Source organism: Mastigoproctus giganteus, chromosome 1 (assembly GCF_048544385.1).
Source record: "Mastigoproctus giganteus isolate SK-2022 chromosome 1, ASM4854438v1, whole genome shotgun sequence".
Classification (NCBI taxonomy): Eukaryota; Metazoa; Arthropoda; class Arachnida; order Uropygi; family Thelyphonidae; genus Mastigoproctus; species Mastigoproctus giganteus.
The window spans coordinates 47725203-47746750 of record NC_143575.1 but is presented as its reverse complement, the minus strand read 5'-3'; the positions used below and the strand labels follow the sequence as shown (position 1 = coordinate 47746750).

The window sequence follows — 21548 nt, the reverse complement described above, 5'->3', positions numbered from 1 at the left end:
AAGCTCATACACTTGCTTTCTTGCATCACATGCCACTACTACTACTACTTATTCCCTATATCATTTGGAATGGTACATTTGCTATTCAACTGGACGAAACCACAGATGTCTCCAATGACTTGCAGTTGATGGTCTACATCCATTATAAGTTTGAAACCACAGTTGAACAAGATCTTCTCTGCTGCAAGCTTTTGAAAACAATCTGTAAAGGAATTGACATATTCCACGCTATTCATGCATTTTTTAGTGAAGAAGCTTTAACGTGGGATTCCTGTGTGGGGATTAACAGTGATGCTGCTGCCTCAATGTTGTGTCAGCGTTCAGGCTTTGTAGCTCATAGCAAAGCAACACAACCCGAAAATTCTGTCAACACATTGTATGATTCACTGCCAAACTGTGGCCATCAAAGGTCTCATTCCTGAACTAGAGGAAGTCATGAAAAATGTCATTACCATAGTGAACTTAATCAAGGCAGGTGCTTTACACACGAGACTCTTCAGAACCTTGTGTTCCGAAACTGATGCATAAAAGCTTTGTTTTCTATGCAGGGACCCGTTGGCTCTCAAGAGGAAATGTTCTGAATCACTTTTGGGAGCCAAGGACTGAAACTGAGATGATTTTTGGTTGAAAAGAAGCATACTCTCGTTGAAAGAATTTCCAAAATGAAGTGGTTATCGCAACTTAATTATTTAGTTGATATTTTCTCCAACATGAATGCACTTAATCTGCAACTTCAAGGAAATAAAGGAAAATAGGATTTCTGCAAGTGAAAAAATAGCACATTTTTTAGCCATTGCTCGAGCAGTTCAAGAAAAGGTTGATTATTGGCTTAAAAAGGCAGAGCAACATAAAATTGCATCCTTCCCCACCCTTTCTTTGTTCTTGGAGGATGCTGATGGGGTTGATTTCAGTGAAATCAAGGATGACATGATATCACCCAGTTAACAAAACTCTCTTTGCGTTTCAAGAAATACTTTCCTGAACTAGAAAGATCTATATATTATTGGATTGTAAACCCATTTTTGTGTGACTTGACTGAAATCCCTGGTAGTGTTAATGGTTTTGCAGAGCAAATGATGGAGCTTAGGTCAAGCAGTCAGTGCAAAATGTTATTTGAAGAAAAGGACCATTTGGAGTCTTTCTGGTTAACAATTCACGATGAATGTCCTGTGGTAGCTGGGGAGGCTGCGATGCAATTATTGCTGTTTCCAAGCAACTACATGTGTGTACTAGGATTTTCCACTCTTGCCTTCATAAAGAGCACAAAACAAAACTGTTTGCTGAACCACGAATACGATGTGAGGTGTGCTCTGTCTCCAATTGCTCCCAATTTTGTGGAACTAGTAAATAAGATGGAGTAGCGGCATTGTACTCATTAGTTGGGACCTGTGTGATGAAATATTCATGGTGAATAATTACCAAATTTTTTGTGGCTGCTAAAATGTTTAGAGTTGTTAAAAATAAAGACATTGCATCAAACATATTGTTTGCTTCCTATTTTTTGCCGATCTCTCTTCACTTGTCATATATGTTTTCTGTGCAGTTAGTGTTTTACCTATATTGGGTAAATCTTCACTAACACTGATATCTCTATAATTTTTTCTACTTATAATAAGTTAGGAGCCCCTTTTAATAAATATAAAGAAACCCGCATTTACGACACTAAAGACATCAACAACATAGTTTATTTAATCATATGTCAACCCGACTGAAACGCATGCTACGTCTGGAGCACTACTAATAAATTTGGATCATCCACCGTCGCAAACACATGCGCCTACTACCACGTCCATAGTTTTCGGACACAGCAAGGAAATACTGAACTGTCTCAACATGTACACACTCATAACAACAACCATCGTCAAATTAAATTCAAGTTACAAACTCCTTCTATACGAAACCCTCGTAATAGAATGGTGTCATCTCAACACCGATCTTGACGTCTTAAACACAAAACTTCCAGTTACCTTGTCTACCATTTGGAATCTCACGCAAATTAAATTACCACGTGTCCAGCACAACATTTCGGGTACTTAAGTTCTACAGCAACCCTTTCGCTCTTCTTTTTTCGCCAACTGAAGATGAATCATCGAAAGTCCGTCATTCTCGACTATTGGCTTTAATCCTTTTTTTTTTTTTTTTATTTTAATTTCAGATAATTTCAGACAACTAGAGGACGATATGGTGCACCCTACTCTAGGATAAGTTTTTCAATTACTCTTTTTAAACCATGCTTCCTTATCGCGATTTTTAAACACCGTTTTTAGTTTAACCAATGATTTCTCACACTACTGTTTTATGATTCGTGTAACCACAATGGATTATTGAGGTGAGTGCCATCTCTTTATCAGGCTTTGACTAAATGCATATTTCTACTGCACTGCTTAACTGGAATGGACAGGAGCTTTCTACTCCTACAAAAATCTCAAATGCACTCTGAGCCATGTTTTCTCAATAATCCTGCTCTACCTCTTATGATCAATCATTTCAAAAAATTAAAGATGTCACTGAGAAATCCAAACTGAATTTCACTTACACCTGTGCTTTCCTTGCCTTATAATCAACCATTTACCATGTTTGAACTGCAGTAATCTCTTACCAACTCAAAGAATGGTGCTGCAGTCCCTGATGGGATATATTATGTAATGCTCCAAAATCTAGATCAAAGATCACTGTCTTTGATGCTGATTTTTTTTTCAATCAAATCTTTACTGAATATACTTTCCCAAGCTCCTGTCATCATTCCTATGTACTGGCAATCCCAAAATCTGGGAAGACCATTCCATTCCTCATAACTATAGACTGATTTCTCCTACCAGCTGTCTGAGCAAATCCCTCAAAAAATTGATTCGTTGTTGTGTCCCTTGGTATCTTGAGTCCCAAAACTTGATTAACAGCAATCAATTTGGATTCTCAAAAAATCAATCATCATTGGACCTCATGATTAAAGCTGAAGTGAACATCAAGAATGCATCATCAGAAATTAACATCTCATCATTGTATGTTTTGACATTGAGAAAGCTTTTGACTCCACATGCCATTTCAGCATCTTAAAGGGTCTATATTCTCTTGGTCTGAGAGGTCATTTACTGCATTTCATCCAAAATTTCCTTCAACAAAGATCTTTTCAAGTTTGTTATTTGCAAACTCTCTGTAAAAACTTTGGTTCTGTTTTCTGTGCCAGCAATTAGAATGAATCATATAATTGAAATCTTTTCAAAAACAGTGGCTTTCTACCCTTATGCTGATAATCTCACAATTTCCTGTTATTCTCAAAACAAAATGGTTATAGACTGTTTAGCCAGAAATCTGCAGCCATTCAGTTCTGTACCAGACATGAAATGCATCCTGAACCTGAACCCCACTTCGATAACCATCCTCTTCCAATAGCAGATAGTATTTGTCTGCTAAGTTTAATTTTTGACAGCAAGTTAAACTCTCAGAAGCACATTGAACATCTCTGGACTGCCTTGTCAAAAAAAAAATAAAAAAATAACATACTCAGAGCCTTTCCAAAACTTGATTAACAACAATCAATTTGGATTCTGAGATGACAGAAAAGATCATCCTTATCGACAACAACCTAAAGAGCAGATCATTACACCTTGCTCCATTTTTTTAGATCCATAATCAGATCACTCCTGGACTGTGGTGCACCTGTCTTGGATTCTGCTAGGGAGAGTGCTTTATCCCACCTCAACTATACACACTCACATTCAGCTTTTAGGATAACTCTAGGTGCTTTCAGACCATCTCCAGTGCAAAGTCTGTATATTGAAGCCTATGATGCTCCTCTAATTATCAAGAGAAAGATGTTATTATTGAACTACACAACCAAGATCCAAAAGCAGTCAACTCATTCTATTTGGCCAATACTTAACAATCCACAGTTTACGACCTTTTACAAAAACAAACCACATGCAACTCAGCCTGCTGGTATTAAATTAAAGGAACTAATAGAAAATTGGAATATACAGGTATCCCTCATATAACACGGTAGTTTGGTTCCTACAAAATCTCATGTAGTGCAAAACCATGTTATACGGGACTAAGAACCAGTACAAAAAGGGGAGTTACGTTCCAAAAGCTAACAAAAATACACCTTTTTTTTTTAAATAAAAATAACTACCAGAAACTTGATTTATATAATAGTAATAACTTAATATTTTAACTTTATTTTTATAGTAGTAATAACTAAACAAACCGTCTTGCCTTACAAACTGTGATACTTATAGGTCAGATAATGCATTCATTTAATTTTCTTCCTCTTCATTGCTACTAAGCACAATCTCTTCTGCCGCATCTAGATTTTGTATATCTTCTGCTCTTTTTAAAAGTCACTAACTGCATGCTTCGAAGTCACAATTTTTTATGGTCAAACACAAGTTCAATAGCACAAACTTCATCCAGGGATCTCCCAACAAAATACAGTGGACCCCCGCTTTAAAGATATAAAGCAAAAATTTAACTTTATTACTTTACCAATTAACAAAATTAAATGATAGTGAAAATCGGAAGAATATTTTCCAGTTAGCAAAATAAAAATAAATTTACATTTACATACATAGCTTAATTAATACATAATACGTACATACCAACTAATTGATACTTCTGTTCACTGACTTTTTTTTTTTTTTTTGTTGTTGTAAAATAGTAAAAGTGATAAGCAATTAATATCAAAGAACACAATACGCACAAGTGAGATATGGAGTAATGAGTTTCTGAAAATTTATTTATGTTTTTTTATATGATTGAATATTTCATGGCAGGAAACATATTTCAACATAATAACGTGAAAACCGACATAATTCCAGCTGCTTGTACTATAGAAAATGCAAGAAGATCGAGTTTATTACCTGATTACACTACTACCGATTACTACCTGATTACACTAATGGAAAAGACCAATAAACTGGAAACTGCAAATTGTTTTTATTGTTTTATGGTAGTGACCTCCAGAGTTTGTGCTTTAGAAAAATACCATGAAGGCCATAACATGATACCATGAAGGCGAGTCAACAGCATGGATTCACAAAAAGGAATGGAAACATTGAAAATTACATCTAACATAATAGCAGGGTTTTCCCAGCACAAAAGCTCAAAAATACCATGTTATGCGAGATTTACCACAATTCTCAAACCGCGTTAGAGCGAAACAGTGTTGTAGAAGTACCGTATTATATGGGGGTTGCCTGTATACACATTGATAAAGTCCTCCAAGATCATATAGACCATGACCTTCCATGGTCTGCCATCATGCTGTCTTGTGACAATTATTTCCATCAGTAGGGAAGACACTCTCTAGCAGACATTAACATCCAACAGCTACACATTGCTCATACACAATATTATCCGGACTTCGCTAAAATTTATACTGATGGATCGAAGTCTGAGACTGGAGTGGGTGCAGCAGTAGTACTCCCCGACACTGCCATTTCTGTATCTCTTCTCACAGAAATTGCTAGTTGAACTATTGAATTATATGCCATAAAGTTTGCTCTAGAAAATATAGACTTTGTTTATGTAAGCATTAGCAAGGGCACATGATGCAAGAAAGCAAGCTTATATAGCATCAGCCAAAAAAAAAAAAAAAAAAAAACACCACCACCTCATTTCACCCACTCACTCACTCCAAATGTTTGTTCAATGGAAATTTGTTCCAGCAATCAACCATCTGCTGGCTAAAGGCAAACTTCTGCACATCTATCCTACAACTGTCTTTCCTCACTTTGAATTTATGCCCTTTCAGGCAATTATCCTTAGCAAGAGGAAGAATCCCATCAGCATTGAGCATGCTCAAACCATTCAAGGCTTTACACACCTCATCAGATCACCTCGCAGGTGCCTATTCTCCAGACACTGTAATTTGCAAAATTGAGGCCTTTCTTCGTAAGAGATCCCTTTGTTCCATTCACTAATCTTGTTGCCCTTCTCTGTACTCATTCCAACAGCTCCTACATCCTTCTTAAAATGAGGCCTCCAGACCTGTATACAGTACTGAAGGTGTGGCTTGACCATTGCCTTATACAAGGGGATAATATTTTCCACCTCTCAATACAGAAGAGTATAATATACACGGATTTAGAAAGTGCCTTATTAGCCATGCAAAACACCTCCCCACCTACTCATCATTACTAAAGCTTATCAGAAAAAAGCTGATTCAACTCAGAAAGCATTGGCAAAAGATTATCTTCTGTTGGATCCCAGACCATGCTAAAATACCAGGAAATGAAACCGCAGATGATGCTGCTAAACATTCATCAATCACAGTCCCAATGAATTTTCTAGTACCATTCACCAATTACAAAATGAATATATGACGTACATTCAGTTCTCGCTTTACCATTCTCGAGTTTGAGTTTTTTTCCCCCAATTATCAAATCAATCAAATCGAAAATATGAACATTAATTGCAAAAAATGAATGTTAAACATTCATAAATACCGCATTCCAAACCGTGTGTGTAGCTATACAATGCAGTGTACCTCGCTTTACAATATTAATCAGTTCCAGAGACACCATTGTATCATTAAAATATCATAATGTGAACCCAATAACACATTGTTTTTTGGTAATTCGTTTCAAGATCTCGGAAGCTGAAATTTTCGCTGTATAACTAAGCTATTTATCTCTCTAAAATGTCATTTTTAAGGTCATGAGTGTGACCTTAAGGCCATATAAAAGGTCGTGCGTGTGGTTTGTAAATTGTATTAGTTACCAATTCAAATCATTAAAATGCACTACACTTCCATGGTTATCATGTGTTCCGTTATAAGAACCAATTTTGAAGGGCTTTGTGATATTTTTCTAAAGCACATTTCTGAAAATCATGACCATAAAACAATAAAAACAATTTGCACTTTCTGGTTCATTGGGCTTTTCTGTTACTGCAAGCAATTATAAATGGGTAGTAAACTCGATCTTCTTGCATTTGCAAAAATACCGATAGCTGGAATTCTGTGGTTTTTTATGTTATTATGGTAAAATGTGTTTCCTCTTTAATCAAATCTTCAATCGTATAAAAAACATAAATAAATTTTCAGAATCTTCTCATTCCTTTTTTTAAAGCTTCGTAAACTTGTTACTCCATGCGAATCATGTTAGTTGCAATATGTGTGTGCCATTAAAAAATGTTAATCATGCAATCATTAAATTTATAATTAAAAGAGAAAATTATCTTGGAAACAAATGCCTCTTGAAACACATCTGAAGAACGCGACTCCTTGTGCAACAAACCAGCGAGTGCTGAGCCAGTAATGAGTGATCAACGAGTGTGCATTTAGCAATAGTGAAATTATAGTAACCTTATAGTAACCTGCATTTAGTCGATGATGATGAAAAATAAACATTCTTTAACATTTGTAAGTCGTAAATAATTTCTTTATTATTATAATTTGCTTTATTTTTACAGGCTACGTTTTCATTTCTTTCGATAAATCAATCATTGTTTAAACATAAACTAATTAGCTAACTAATTTTATTGTTGAGAACGTGACCCCTATTTTTAACCTTATGTCTGTGGGATATAATTTTCCGCTTTACGAGTGCGTGCTAGGAATGAATTAACTCATAAAGTCGAGAACTACCTATATATATAAAGGACAGTGGACACTTCAATGCAAATGCATAATAAACCCATCAAATTAAACCTGTACCATAATTATGAGCTTCCAGCTTCAATACAAACAGATGAAAAGTAAACATAGCCAGAACCTGAATAGGCCATACTCACCTGGCCTACCTATTATTTTTGTGAGGACATGTCTACTCCACAGCGTATGCACTGCCACATGCCACTCACAATAAAACATATACTTTTGAAATGTGCTTTATATACAGGGATCACATCTGGTGAGTATGGGCTTGGCACAGCCAGGATCCTGAGCTGGATATCATATCCTCTTTCTTGGTGCTTCCCTTTTACTTTTGTCTCTCTCTCTCAGGGTAACTCGGGAATTTTTTTTTTTTTTTTTTTTTTGGCTGGTGCAGCATAAGCCTCAGGCTTCCTTGCACCATATAGATAATAATAATAATAATAATAATATGATAATCCCAGTCTGTTGTCATTCAGCTCTCCCCCCCCCACATGGGATGCACACTGATACACCTTACTATATCTTTATTGTGCAAATTATTGGTCTCAAGTATAGTCATCATTGGAAGAAGATGCACTATCTTTATTTGTTTTAATGGAAGCAGGTGTCTCTTTATTATGCTTTCAAACTGAAAGCCCTGAAAACCCTGCATAGGCATCTGTTTTGAGCTATGGTGGAAAAACTTGTGGGGCTGCCATTTATTTTACTCCAAGAATTACTTTTGCCAAGACAATCCTTTCTGCCCTGTAATGCTTATACAGGGTGATTCCGTACCAGTGCGACAAACTTGCAGGAGGTGTAGGGGGCACAAAGACGAATCGGAATCACATAACATTGCAGGGTCCGAAATGCCTTCGTCATGGTTCCCGAGGCAGTAGGATGGACGAGTATTCAAACGTTGAACTGGCCGACATGCACCTCGCGTATGGAGCTGCGGACTGTAACGGGCACGGCGCTTGTACCAGGAATGTTTCACGCACAGGCGTGCTCCTCATTATACGATTTTCGCACGTGTGCACAGAAGGTTACGTGAGACTGGTTGTTTCACGAGAGGTACCATGAATCGAGAGCGAACAACAAGGATGCCAGACAATGAGGAGAATGTCCTACGTCTTGCAGAAGGCAATCCGAGTACGAGTACTCCAGCGATAGGCCAACAATTGGGTATTTTCCAATCCACTGTATGGAGGATATTGTCAACAAACCAAATGAGTTCATACCATCTGTATGAACTCATTTGGTTTGAACGCGTCCAATCATTGGAGCCTGCGGATTATCCGCTCTGGAGGACTTTTGCTACTTGGTTTCTTCAACAGAAACGGTTCGCAAATGCTGACTTCCAGCGGGATCGCTGTTCACGCGACCTCCCATTCAACGTCCTCTACCACATGACGAAGGCATTTCGGACCCTGCAATGGTATGTGATTCCGATTCGTCTTTGTGCCCCCTACACCTCCTGCAAGTTTGTCGCACTGGTAGTGAATCACCCTGTATATAAGCATGTTACTTCATCAAAAACTGGGAAAAGTCTGATAATCTGCTTTCCATCTGCCTGCACCTATTCAGCACACAGATCTGAACACTGACTTCTTGCTAGTTTATACAGATGGCTTGAAGTCAGAATTATCTGTTTGATCTACTGCTGTCCTTCCAGATGTTACTATATCTGAGCAGATTCCTCTTGAATTCAGCGTATACATGGAAGAGTTGCATGCCATAAAGTTAGCCTTGGTTCACATAAGAATGGGCCAATATTGTCAGTGTATTATATACATAGATTCTTTCAATGTGTTACAGGCTTTATTGGTGATGAGGTATTCTGTTTGCTTTGCCCTGTCCTGGTTCCAGCATATGTTCAGTGATTGCTGCCAAGCAGAGCTTCTTCAGAATGACCTAGATAGACTTCAGGGAAGATCAGAAAAATGGCAGCTATGCTTTAATTCAGCAAAGTGTAAGGTGTTGCACCTGGGGAACAGTAGCCCCAAAATAGCTTAAACACTTGGTAGAGTTGAACTAAAGCTTGGTAGTGGAGGAAGGGACTTGGGTATTACGATACAGTCAGATATGAAGTTCTCCAAGCATTGTAGATTGGTTGCAAGGGAGGCCCATGGTGTCCTATTGATGATTTATCGATCAATTCCAATAGAGATAAGGATGTAGTAATCCTATTATATAAGGCTATTGTTAGACCACACTTGGAACACTGTGTTCAAATATGGAGACTGCACATAATGAAAGACATTGTGCTTCTTGAAAGGGTCCAAAGACGGATAACTCGCCTGGTGAGATCGGCAAAAGGGCGTCCATATGAAGAAAGACTTCGAATATGTGTGTTGCAGAGTTTGGAAACTAGGCACCTTAGAGGAGACTTGATTGAGGTGTTTAAGACTCTGAGAGACATAAGCAAAATGAATGAGGATGAAATTTTCACGGTTTTAAATGATTCTAGAACTAGGGGCCATAATTTCAAGTTACAGTGGTGGGGAGATGTGTAGACTGGATTGTATGAAGTTTTATTTTAGCCAGCGAGTTATAAATTACTGGAATAAGTTACCTACGTGGGTGTTAGAGGCTGACAGTTTGTGGAAATTCAGAGGTCAGCTGGATAATTACCTATGGGAGGAGGGAAACACATAGGTTGTTCATTTCCATTTCTCTTATTGATTATTATTTTTATTTTTTAAATTTTCTTCTTATTATTATTATTTTTTGTTGTTTTATTTTATTATTATTATTTTTATTTTTTATTTTTTTGGCAGCATAAGCCACAGACTTCCTTGCACTATGTGGCCAATGCTAATACTAATATGTTAATGGATTTTTTTAAACTTGAATTTGACATCTGTCTTGGCTGGATTCTTCTTACATTGTGATTCATCATTTGAGTTGCTTGCATCTGGAATGCCTCCCTGGGCCAAAGCCCATCAGCATATTAGACTTAACTTTTGCCTTATTTCAAAGTGTAACTAAGAAATAACTTTTGTTTTGTTTCACAGCTAAACTTTTGTCTTATTTCACATTTATAAGAAATTTTTTTTATATATAAGTGCAGCTAAGTTACTTAGGTGATGGTTGCAGGAGAGCTTGGCCACTCAGTCCTCCATAGTAGGAAATGGGATGTGATGTTATCCATTGCTTTGGGTTACCATTCATATCACAAGGAGATGGGCCTATACTATCTTTCAATAGCTTTCCTGCAGAATACAGTTCTTAAAAAAACTATTTAAACATTTAAATTCAGTTGAAGAAGAGAACACTTCCGACAAGGTTGAAGATTTTCCTCTCAAGCTGAGCCCTCATAAGCGCATAGTTGTTATGGCAGAACATCACGTGCAAGGCAGTCTGTGGTTTGAGAACTATGCAAATACAGTGAACTTGCATAGTTCTCAGACCATATCCAATTAGAAGGATGCTGGCGTTCATCCCAAGCTCATGCCATGTTTTTACTGTTGGTCAACAGTAGCAGTGAAGAGGAGAAAAACATGTCTCTCAGCCTTTCTCAGAGGAATCTTATCAGTGTTGACAAATGGACATCAACTCATCATTTATATGTCTATGCTCTGTTGGAATACTCACTGGAGTGCCATCACCCACACCTCCAACTGGGTAGCACCACCAGGTGCTCAAAGTTTCTTCTAAGGTAATCTCTCTTAGCACTTTCCAAAAAACCTTGTACTTTTATATTTTTTATGGAGTGGTCTTGGTGCACTATAGTCACTGATGTGCCAGTAAAACCAAGCCATATTTCACTGTTTTGAAAAATCGCCAGTTCAACTCACCATTCAAAATGATATATCTCTTTTGGGGATTACCTTGACTTCTAATCTCTCTTGGCACAAGCACATTACAAATATTGCTTCCTCTGCATCTAAAAAACTTGGTTTTCTCTTTCGCTCTCGACGTTACCTTTCTTCCAAACAGCTGCTCACTCTGTATAAATCGCAAATCCGCCCTGCCATGGAATATTGTTCCCACATCTGGGGTGGTACCCCCAAAACCTCTCAGGCTTCTTGATTCCATTCAGAAGAGGGCAGTTAGGTTAATTAATGACTCATCTCTAACAGAGTCTCTGCACTTGCTGTCTCATAGACGTACTGTTTCTGCTGCATGCCTCTTCTACAGATACTTCCATGGGCACTGTTCTTCTGAATTAGCTTCTATAATTCCTGCTCTCTCTTTCAAAACAGTCCGAACACGTGCTGCCACCAGCCAACATCCATTTACTGTCCAACTTCAAACTCAGAGAACCAACTTTTCATCTTCCTCATTTATTCATTCATCTGCCGTTTTCTGGAACAGCCTTCCCTCATATGTATTTCCTGAAAATTACAGTCTACAGAAGTTCAAGTCCAATGTCAACAAATATTTGCTTTCGTCTTCTTAACCTCCAATCCAAGCATGGTACTAAGTACTATTGGTTCTAACACCTCTCGTGTTTGGGGTTTACATAAAAAAAAAAAAAAAAAAAAGTTGTCTTGTCTTTGGACTCTTTCAAATGGTTCAATGTCTTTTTTCAGATGAGGTCTCCATACCTGAACATTGTATTCCAAATGTGGTCTTATGTTTGCCTTATACGGTGGGACTATGACCTCCATATCTCTACAGGATAATGTTCAATAAATCATCAATAGGACACTGAGCTTTCCTGATCTTTCCTCATCAATAGGACACTATGAGCTTTCCTGCCTGTATTATAACTCCCAGATCCTTTTCTCCTCTACTGTTTTTAATTCAACACCACCAATTTATAATTTATTTTGTGATTGCTATAAGACCTTGCATTTTGTTGCATTAAAACATAGCCACCACTTTTCTGACCATTCTTGCAGCCTGTTCAAGTCATCCTGAAGGAGCTCTGTTTGGTTACTAAACATAGTTTAGAAACAGTGGAAAATAAGATAAGTAAAAAGATAAAAGCCTGTGCTATATCAAAAAATACCTGATAAGCAAAATCTGAAAAAGAGGAATGTTTAGAAAAAAGAAACTAAAATTACATCAAGGGAAAATAAGATTTTTCCAGAAAAAAAACTGTTTAATGCTTTGTTTAAAAACAGACTTGGTTATTGTTTTATTGACTTGTCTTCCACAACATTCAACTGATTCAAGAGAAATTTTGTGATACTTTTTTGTTTTATCTTCTGACAGTCTTATCCAAAGTCAGTTTTTTCAAACACTAATATATTATTGTGATATTTTGTTTGACACAGTGCAAATGTATTACTGTGATATTTTGTTTGAGACAGTGCAAATGTATTACTGTGATATTTTGTTTAAAACTGTGCAAAAATTATTTAAAAGTCCATGTTGGATCCACAGTGTTGTTTACTGTTTTTTTTTTTTTTTTTTATCTCCTAAAAAAAAAATATGTTATTGAAAAACATTGTAAAATCGATTTTATATACAGAAGGTTAAATTTACTTTGCTGCTTTAAATATTCTGATTTATTTTAAACAAGACTATTTTGAAATGCCGATTATATTTATAACTGAAATGCAATTCTAATGACTAAACATACTCCATGTTGCTTTTGAGAGGGAGGGATTTTTTTCACTTGCTCAAGTGCTGAAGTTTATGATGATGGTGAAAATTGGTTAGTTATTTTTCAGTGTTGGTGAGTTGCTGAGAGTGGCACCCACTATGTTTGGAAAAAAGTATATCCTGAAGTAGTTCATGATTTGGTAGACTGAAAACATTATTCAAACAGTTGCTGATGAAATTGTCACACTGGCAAAAAAAAAAAAAAATGTTGATTTAATGAAGCTGATACAGACAGCATACATGAGATTTTGAATTCTAATGAAGGTAGTTCAGCATAGAAGATCTTAAGGAGCTTACAGAAATTCATATTACAAACAGACACAATCAAGGGGTTGTTCCTGACAGAAAGGTCCTAAAAATTCTTTCTGACACTAAACAAAATTTCAAATATATTAGAATTTCAAATGGAGCATGTTCCTGATTTTGAGTGAAGCATTATCATTTGTAACATTATGAACAGTATCATTTGCTATAATATTCTTAACGAGATGGCTGTGCATTCCCTCTTTAAAAATCAACATTTGTTACTAATATGACAAAAAGAATTGTAACCTATTCGATCTCCCTAAAAATCGTTACTGGTGAGTAGACATATTTTTCAGAATGATGTATGTAGTGGTGCTTTTTGGTTTTTTTTTTTTTTTTCTATTTTTTTCATCACGAATACATATTTGTTTTATTTTCTTTTTACAAAGGTTAGGAATGCATTTACATATTTTTCCTGATTAGTTATTTGATATAAAAAGTTTTTATATATGAAAAAGGTTTCAGGAATGCATTTACTTTATATGTTGAGGTATTATTATGTTTAAATTCCTGAATTTTTGGGGGAGATATAATAAATTGTGATTGAAAAATTTATCTTTGTATTTCAGCAATTTTTTATTGACCATACATCTCGATCTACTACATTCATTGATCCAAGGCTTCCTATTGAAACGCCATACGTAAATCCTAACAAGTTGCCTGTACCATTGGCAAGAAGACGAAGCAGAAGTGCTGGAGAAGAAGAAATACGACCTGATTGTGCTAACAGAGTAAGAGGATTTTTTTGTAATTGTTAACATGCAGAATACTTCTGTTAATAAAAGAATGTAATACTATGAGAACAAAAACACTAGTAGAGATGAATTCAAGTTACAAGCCATTATTAGAAGAGCAAATTTGGCCTTTAGGATGGTATTATCATGCTGTCTATAATAAATGAAGTTAATAGTCAGTCAGTCACTGACATTATGGAGAACATGAGTTTGAAAAAAACAGTGCATATTTAGAGACATTTTTATTGGACTGAACTAATATTTGGGAAGTGATGAAGCTGACCAGCTGTTTGGAATGGATCTTCATCGAAGTGGTCTACTTGACACTTTAACACCAATTTCAGTGCTTCTACGGGTGTTCTGATTGGCTTCTTTTTTGGAATTGCTATTATTTTCTGTGTCATGTTATTTAATAATTTCCTCATTTGCTGCAAAGCTGAGGCCTTTCAAGGGGGCTTTAAACTTTGAAAACAAAACAATAAAAAAAAAATTAAAATATAAGAAAATAATCACAGGGAACTAATTTCAATGAGTATAGATGGTGGACAACAGTGATGGAGTGCTTCACAACAAATTCTTGAATGGAAATAGCCAATTATGCAAGCATTACCATGATGAAAGCATAATTCTCCAAAGCTTACTTTACCACCTGTTTTCTCTGAATAGCATTGTGCAATTGCATTAGAGCTGTTTGAAGTATTCCTGGTTCATTGTTTGGTTGTGTAGGACAAATTCATAATGAACAGTGCCCTACATGTCAAAAAATACAATACGCATGAACTTCTTGTATTGCTTTTTTGGTCCAAAAATGGGGCTTTGTTTCTGAGTTTTAGCCATAATCACATAATTTTTTCATCACCAGTAGTGATAGAAGAAACAATGTGTGATCAGCAGCATGTTGACAAAGTTTTGTAATTAACTGATAAGGGAAACAATAAATGTCTCTTGGGTCCATGTCAATTTGGTGCATGATAGTTCACAGTCTCAGACAGTTTGGTGCATGACATTTTACTATATGTGACAATTTAGAGAGTAAGATGATCATTTTCTAATGGGCATTCTACTTTTTTTTTAGGGAGATCCTATAAAAAAGTACCACAGACAGGTTAAATATTGGGAAACAAGAATTTTCACACTTTACTTGAAATTCTGCTTAGAAGCAGAATGCTTCCATAGGTTGTATTTTTAGGAAATACGTGCGGAGGTAAGTTATTCCGGAGGCCAAAAGTAGAGATCATTAATGGATTTTGGCTGGTTAATGTGCATTTTCTGATGTTCTTTTGCTATTCTAAAGTTATTGGTGGGCTGACGATGGTTAAGGGCAGGAGCATTGAAAGGGGCAGATAGGTTTGCTTCTCTGGGCATTGTGGAGAGGGCCCAGAATTTTAGTCTGGGCCACCCTCCTACAGAGAAAGGTAGTGTGGCCCAGTGAGGAGTGTTCCCCAGGGTCTGTGACTCTTGATGCCCTTGATTAAGGAGTTGGTAAGCCAGAAGGCATTTGGTAACATGGAGGGTTTTAATTTTTTCATCAAACTAGAATCAGCTTGAATACTTTTACACAGAGTAAATTAATAAATATATATTCTTTTCTTTTCTGTACAACACCTTTCTAAGCGAAAAAATTATATTGATTTCTCAAACCTTTTACTTTTTTCCTAATTTCTGATCTCTATGTGATAATGCACCATATTATTCTGTATACACCATCACACACGAAATTGTACACTGAACTGTTGTATGATGAATTGCCTTCCACCCAATGAGATGATCCCACATCTCCTAGGTGGCTAGAATCTTTAATGGTTTTCTCATTTTATTTTATTTTGCTTTTCATTGTTGCTTTTCAAAATATTCTTCCAAGTTGTGCAGTGTAAAAAACATGTATTGATATATGTCATGTTTCATAATAATTTAGTAAATATATATAGTATAAAACTGGAGCCCCCAAAAATGGTCCCATATGTACAGTATTATAATTTTTGTTATGAGAACTGTCTTCTGTCAGGAACTTAGCTACAAGTGATAAACATCGCCGTGCATAAAGTTATTTTGCATAAAATGTGGAGAACACATTAACACGGTTAGACAAGAACTATTTGTACCTTCTGTAAGGAACTTAGCTACAAAACCGGCGGAATTACTTAACAAGTACAGGTCACTGTTAAAAAAAAGCCGTGAATTAGGGTTGAATTTGAAAGTATCCGCAATTCTGCCCAGACACGATAGGAGGGAATATATGATGAGAGCCCTGTCGATTAATTCAGCTCTGGAAAGATTGTGCAAGGCTCAAGGGGTAGAATTTTTTTCAGCCTGGTCTGTACTTGTTAACAGTAGAGACTGCTTCTACAGGAATGGGATACACTTAAATAGAAAGGGTGCAAGAATGTTTGCTGATGCTATCGAGGCAGTGTTAGGTGGGTTGGAAAACTGCTAGATTGGGGGGATACAAGGACTAATAGATTAACAGTAGCCACTGGCAGAGGTGAAAGTGATTCTTGCACTGCTTCTATTGGAATGAGCAACAGCTTGGAAAATAAGATGCAGGATATTTCAGAGACTGCTGGGAGTCATTGGGGTACAAGTAAACACATGGGTTGTGTTAGGGTAGCTAAGACAAAGAACAGGTGCATGTATACTTGCGTGTACACCAATGCTAGGAGTTCGGTAAATAAATTTGATGAATTTGAGGTATTGCTCAAAGCATCAAAGGCGGATATTGTTGGGATATCAGAGACATGGTGTCACACAGATATAAGTAGTGCAGAACTGGAATTTGGGTTGTACAACATCTACAGAAAGGATAGACAGGATAGGAAGGGAGGAGGGGGTTATGCTATTAGTTAAAACACATAAAATCCAAGGAAGTGAAGCCAGTCGACATCGCTGGACAGTACAGTGTCGAGTCAGTTTGGTGTGACATAAGCATTGGGAGATCAAAATTGAGAGTAGGAGTGTGCTATAGGCCTAATGACTCTGATGAGTATAATAAGAAACTGTACAGGGAAATAGAGTGGGCCAGTAAATCAGAGAGTCTTATAATGGGGGATTTTAATTTCCCAGATATTGACTGGAATTTGGGGGTTGGTCACTCACACACTAGCAAGGCTTTTGAGGATTTATTGGATGATTGTTTTCTAAATCAGCATGTTCGGGAAGCAACTAGAGGGAGCAATACTCTTGATTTGATTATCAGTAGTGATTCTTCATGCATTAAGAATCTGCAGATACAGGAACCACTAGGTGGCAGTGATCACAGTGTGCTGAAGTGGGATTTACTCAAGGAGGTAACTACCATCAGTGGTAAAGGGAAGGGTTATTGCTTTCGTAAAGGCGACTACGATGGACTGAGACAGTATTTAAATTCTATACAGCGGGACCAACTGATGATGTTACCAACAGCAAACTCAAAATGGGAAGCATTCAAAGAAATTATCTTGGAAGCTACTAGGCTTTACATACCAATAAAGAAATATTGTTCAAGGTTCAGGCCTAAATGGATGTCAGATGAACTAATGAGACATATGGCAGAGAAGAAAAATGCATGGGATACATATAAATTAACATGTGACACAGAAGCCTATGATAGATATAAGTTGATCTGTAACCAAGTTACAAAGGAGGTTAGGCAGGCGAAGGCAGATCATAAGAAATCTTTGGCAAGGGATGCAAAGAAAAACAGCAAGGAGTTCTTTACTTATGTAAACTCTAGAAGGAAGGGGATGAATCAGATTGGTCCACTTGATATTGATGGTTCAACTGTTCATGATCCTGCTCAGGTAGCTAACAAACTAATAACAATATTGTTATAAACTAATAACAATATAATATTTTACATTCACACATGAGGAGTTACTCAGGAAGGGGAATGCCATAGATGGAGTAAACACTGGCAGTGAGCTAGATGATCTTGTAATAATTGAGAGTAAAGTGGAGGAGAAATTGTTGAAGATAAATACAAGAAAGGCACCTGGGGTGGATGGGATCTATCCAGTTATATTAAAGGAGGCAGCAAAGGAAGTAAGCAATCTGTTAGCCATAATTATAAGAGCTTCCTTGGACTCAGGGGAGGTACCCATAGACTGGAGATGTACAAAAGTAGCTAGTCCCTATTCACAAAGGAGGACAAAGGGTGACACAAGTAATTATAGACCTATGAGTTTAACTACTGTTCCAGGAAAATTAATGGAAGCACTGGTTAAAGAAGCACTGCAGGATCATCTTGACAAGAATTCAGTTATAACTCAGACACAGCATGGTTTTGTTAAGGGAAGGTCTTGCCTGACCAATTTGATTGGATACTATGATGTAGTCACAAAAGAATTGGATGCAGGGAATAACTTTGATATTATATATTTGGATCTTAGAAAGGCTTTTGATGCTGTTGCACATGGAAGACTGCTGCACAAATTGGAGCTGTGTGGCATTGGTGGCAAATTATTGCTATTGATAAAGGGATGGTTGAGTGGCAGAAGACAGAGTGGTAATTAATGGACACTGCTCATCGTGGACTAATGTTATTAGTGGAGTCCCTCAGGGTTCAGTGTTGGGTCCATTGTTGTTTTCTGTATTTATAAATAATATTGATGATGGTATATCAAGCTTAATGTCCAAGTTTGCAGCCGATACAAAGGCTGGCAGGGTTGTTAAGGATGGTACTGATGCTATGCTGCTGCAGCAGGATCTGGAAAGGTTGAGCAGATGGGCTGAGAGGTGGCAAATGAAGTTTAACATCGACAAATGTAAAGTACTACATATGGGAAACAGCAACCCCAGAGCAACGTATCAACTCTGTGGTACTACACAAACAGTGGTAGAGAATGAAAAGGACCTGAGGGTAATTGTGCAGGCAGATATGAAGTTCTCTGAGCAGTGCAGATGGGCTGCAAGAGTAGCTCATGTGTCTTATCAATGATATACAGGAATTTTTCTAGCAGGGATAGGGAGTTGATTATTCCCTTGTATAAGGCAATGGTCAGGCTGCACCTTGAGTACTGTATACAGGTTTGGAGGCCTCATTTCAAGAAGCATGTTGAGCTGTTGGAATGAGTACAGAGAAGGGCAACAAGGTTAGTGAATGGAACGAAGGGTTGCTCTTACGAAGAAAGGCTTAAGTTTTACATATTACAGTGTCTGGAGACTAGGCACCAGCGAGGTGATCTGATAGATGTGTACAAAGCCTTGAATGGTTTGAGCATGCTCAATGCTGATGGGATACTGCCTCTTGCTCAGAATAATCACCTGAGAGGGCATTAATTCAAATTGAGGAAAGACAGATGTAGGATAGATGTGCGGAAATTTGCCTTTAGCCAGTGGGAACAGACTTCCGTCCCTTGTTGTGGAAGTTGATAGCCTAAATAAATTTAAGGCTCAGCTGGACAGGAATTTCGAACGAACAGAGGGGGTGAAGTGAAAGGGTTTTTTTTTTTTTTTTTTGGCTGATGCTGCATAAGCTTGCTTTCTTGCATCATATGCCTCTACTAATGCTAATGATGGATTGCCTTCTACCCAATGACATGATCCCACATCTCCTAGGTGGCTAGAATCTTTAATGGTTTTCTCATTTTATTTTATTTTGCTTTTCATTGTTGCTTTTCAAAATATTCTTCCAAGTTGTGCAGTGTAAAAAACATGTATTGATATATGTCATGTTTCATAATATTTTAGTAAATGTATATAGTATAAAACTGGAGGCCCCCCCCAAATGGTCCCATATGTACAGTATTATAATTTTTGTTATGAGAACTGTCTTCTGTCAGGAACTTAGCTAGAAGTGAAAAATATTGCCGTGCATAAAGTTATTTTGCATAAAATGTGAAGAACACATTAACACTGTTATACAAGAACTATTTATACTCTGTTGTTTTGTGATTTCTCTCAGTTTATACTCTGTAAATATGGAATTCTTTAAAATCCAACACATTTTTTAAAAATATATCAACTTGCTAAAATCTGAAAATATTAAGAAAGCATTCCAGCACTCATATCAATGATCACATTTGTCTTTTAGAATACATACAAAGAAAGAGTGACATTTCTCTGTTTATAAGATTTTTTCAGGACTTGTTTTATCCTTTTGAACTGTTTTTGCAACCAGCAAGATTTAAATTGCATAGATAATACAATGATCTTAATTCTTAAAACAGAACAAAATTGCCTTTTGCAATGAGTTGCCTGGTATTGCCCTACTTCTAAAGAAATGACTTTGCCAAAAAGTTGATTTGCCATTTATTTAAAAGAAGACACAACTGTGACAGCCTGTTTCAGGACTAACTGATCCCTCATCAGATAGCAGGTGGTTTTTAGTGACAACATGCAGACAAAGCAGTCATAAGGAAATTCATTGTGAACTGCTCTGTGGTATATGAAATTAGAGTTATTTAAAAGTTGTAATATTGCTGATGCTAATCTGTTTTTACAATGCTATCTGATGAGAGATTAGTTAGTCCCAAAACAAGTTGTCACAGCAGTTCCATATTTTAAACAAATGTTAACCTTCTTGAAAGGTCATCTGTTTGAAAGCGGTGAAATTACCAATGCAACTCATTGCAAAGGCAAGTTTGTTCTGCTATAAGAATTAAGACTATTGCATTGTTCTTATAATGGTCTCAATTATTTAAATTTTGCTGGCTGCAAAAACAGGTGAAAGGACAAAGTAATCATACAAATATCTTATAATTTCTCTCCTTTAATGCTGTTTCTTTTTCAGTAAATTTGTAACTTAGCATGAACTGCTTCTGCACACTGGATGAGCTGTGATCAGTTTGACATCGCCTTTGGATAGCTGACAGCATAGAGAGATTTAAAATGCTCAATGTGGATACAGCTGAAAAAAATATATGCTTAAGCAGTGACTTTTTGATGCCACAATAACTAGTCATACAACTTGTGAGCTACATCATTAAAGTAGGGAACAAACAAGTGGCTTGACTTGGCTTCTCGCTCCATGCTTATGCTAGGCCTTCTCTTCTGCATTTGTATGCAGAAGAGAAGGCCTAGTGATTATTATTGACCACCTGTTGTTTTTCTCTCTGCTATAGCTATAATGGCTGCAAAAATGAAGCTTAATGATCTTTGTTATTGTGTCAGAAATTGATTCAATTTTGCCCCACTATATTATTAAATGCAAAATGTGTAAATTGATAATGATTGCCTCATTATCTCTATTCCTCAAAATAGATTCCTCAAGAAGAATATATATATATATATATATTTTTTTTTTTTTTTTGTGTTATTCTTCATTGCAGGAGTAATTTTTCTGTGAAGCACATGCATTGATATTCTGACATTTTCTGACTTTGTGTATTATTTGTTCTTATTTAATAACTGAAATGTTATTTACATTTTAACCACTAGTACCATCTTTTATTCAATATAAA

General features: G+C 36.6%; 1 protein-coding gene across 6 annotated transcripts in view; it reads left to right on the top strand.

Moving 5' to 3' along the window:
• LOC150090769 (E3 ubiquitin-protein ligase HECW2-like) overlaps positions 1–21548 on the top strand; it is a 518151-nt gene that overhangs the window by 355375 nt on the left and 141228 nt on the right. For all 6 annotated transcript variants that reach the window (XM_090372567.1, XM_090372548.1, XM_090372558.1 and 3 more), the window contains one exon: positions 14008–14169. In XM_090372567.1, the coding sequence (XP_090228693.1) occupies positions 14008–14169 (162 nt within the window). The remainder of the gene's footprint in view (positions 1–14007; positions 14170–21548) is intronic.